This window comes from Lepeophtheirus salmonis, chromosome 6 (assembly GCF_016086655.4).
Source record: "Lepeophtheirus salmonis chromosome 6, UVic_Lsal_1.4, whole genome shotgun sequence".
In the NCBI taxonomy this organism is placed as follows: domain Eukaryota; kingdom Metazoa; phylum Arthropoda; class Copepoda; order Siphonostomatoida; family Caligidae; genus Lepeophtheirus; species Lepeophtheirus salmonis.
The window spans coordinates 45,443,922-45,446,144 of NC_052136.2; the positions used below are offsets into that span (position 1 = coordinate 45,443,922).

The 2,223-nt window shown below is 31.1% G+C and overlaps 1 protein-coding gene across 1 annotated transcript; it reads left to right on the forward strand.

Moving 5' to 3' along the window:
- Positions 1-662: 662 nt before the first annotated feature.
- LOC121119916 (uncharacterized) lies at positions 663-2,000 on the forward strand. The gene is made up of 3 exons (XM_040714744.2): positions 663-1,076; positions 1,148-1,635; positions 1,708-2,000. The coding sequence occupies exons 1-3, from the start codon at positions 687-689 to the stop codon at positions 1,856-1,858; spliced, it is 1,029 nt and encodes a 342-aa protein (XP_040570678.1). The 5' UTR covers positions 663-686; the 3' UTR covers positions 1,859-2,000.
- Positions 2,001-2,223: the final 223 nt, after the last annotated feature.

The following is a 2,223-nucleotide window of genomic DNA, read 5'->3' on the forward strand; positions in this document are numbered from 1 at the left end:
TTTGTCGTGATCAAGAAAAAATTTGTTTTGGAAAAATAGGGCAACAAATTTCTAAGAAAAAGGTCATTTGTCACATTCAGGCCCAGTGCAAAAATTTCAATGTTGAAATTGAAAACTAAGCCTCCCATCCTACAAGCCCACAAAAAAAATATATAAAATCCTATGGAAGCCTCTGTTTTTCTATTAGTGACATAATTTTCAATTCCTAACATAAAAAATATGCTCGTATGTTGTGTACAAGTTGTAATTTCTTTGTTTAAATTTCTAACCAAGAACTCAAAAATCCAGATTTAATTAAAATAAAAAATCTTCGATTTTAACCAATTTAAAAAAAATATTCTTAGAAATGGAAAAGGATTCCGAACTCAATTATAAAAGATGACTTGTTCATAAATTTACTTATAGTCAAAAATGTTTAGGATGTTTGGAAATCAAAATATCATACTTTGTAAATGAGTTGAATTTTTAAATAGTAATTTTTTTTTTTTTTACTTTTCGATTGTAGAGCATTTATTGATTTTACATGAAAAGTAGATCAAGAAAAATAAACCACTCATATTATTGCTAAATACAAATAAGCGTGAGTGTGATTTTCTTTTTTTTCTTTTTACCTATAAATATAGAAACTAATCAAATGATGAACATCAAATATCAAAGTGAAAATCCCATATCAACAACTTTAAATCATGTTCATCAATGCATTGATAACAGTTACTCTCCTTGTAATAAATCATCAAGTTTCTTCTCAATCTTTCAATGAAGATTTTTTAAAAAGGTTTCAAAACGTCAATATCAATACCAATACCAGAAGATCTTCGGGTGAAAATCTGGAAGGGTTGACAAGAAACACGTTTGTAGATTCTAACAGACTGCCTGGAAAATTAAAACCAGATGGAACATATTGCATAAATAAAGTAGTAGAGGTTGAAGAAACTGAATTTGAGCGAGGAATGGAGTGCCACCATACCTTCAATAAGAAGTGTCATATAACTTACATTACAGACTATTCTTCCAGCGCAGAAAAAAAATGCGACACGGATTTTCGAAAGAAATGTCGAATTACGTTCAAGGCAGTTGTAAGTAATTTTGATATATGTTACATATCTGTCTCCGGTATCATCAATGCTTTCCAACACTCCCTTTTCAGCCACACAACGAAAAAGTAAAAGTTTGCCACACTCCTCTCGTTCGTAAGTGCGATGATGAAAACAAAGGACCCGAAGTTTGCACCACGGAGTACGAAAACCATTGTGAAACTAAATATAAAGTATATGAACTTGATCAGGATGAGCCTAATTGTAAAATGGTAGAAGAGCTCCGATGTATGAATGTAACAGTCGAACTATTCCATATTGAAACATCAAACACTTCACCTCCTTTTGTGGTCAAGGAAAAATGTGAGAGATGGCCCGTTCAAAAATGTGAATTGGGTACGAAAGTTGTAACCAAAGTGCATCCAGAAACTTCATGTAATAAAATACCTAAAGAGGTTTGTGCTCCAAGTAATTGTAAAACAGCTCCTGGAAAAGAGATTTGTAAAGAAGAAACAAGAACTTTGGTTCAAAACGTTCCTGAAGAAGATTGTGATCTTCAACCTCAAGAGAGTTGTCGAATGCAGTCCTCCCTTGTTCCACGGTAGAGTATACTTAAATACTCAATCATCATAGACTACTAATTTCAAAATATTTTTTCCTTAAATATTTATAGTCTTGTCCCCAAACAAAATTGCATAAAAGTACCCAAAGAGGTTTGTGTAAATACAAAGAAAAATCCAAAGAAAATCAAGAAGCCCATTATGAAGGAATGGTGCTACAATCCAGACGATCTACTTAAGGAATATGATGAATCCAAGAAATAAGCTATTAAATTTTAGAAACTATTTTAGACTGAATAAGAACATGATATAGCTTTTATAATTAAACATAGTTTGTTTATATATTTTTTTCAATTTAGAATAATAAATCTTTTCAATGAAATATCAATTGATTGATAAATACTTAGATTTTTGGAGTGGTTCTTTCCTAGGGTGGTCCTTATTAAATTTTGTTTAAACTTCTTTGAGTTTATTAACTTGCATTTGGTTGTGTACGGACACAATTAATTCCCTTTTCGTCAAAGAAAGTTATTTTATTAATTTTTTTGCATTTGCGCTCCCAAAACAAAGGCTCATTTGCTTCCTCTCACTGGATTCCTTTCTGAATTTGTAAACGTGAATCTGAGTGT

Coding starts and splice junctions, on each gene's coding strand:
- LOC121119916 (XM_040714744.2), top strand. CDS start 687: ATGTTCATCAATGCATTGATAACAGTTACTCTCCTTGTAATAAATCAT. Junction 1,077..1,147: donor GAATTACGTTCAAGGCAGTT/GTAAGTAATTTT, acceptor CTCCCTTTTCAG/CCACACAACGAAAAAGTAAA. Junction 1,636..1,707: donor CAGTCCTCCCTTGTTCCACG/GTAGAGTATACT, acceptor AAATATTTATAG/TCTTGTCCCCAAACAAAATT.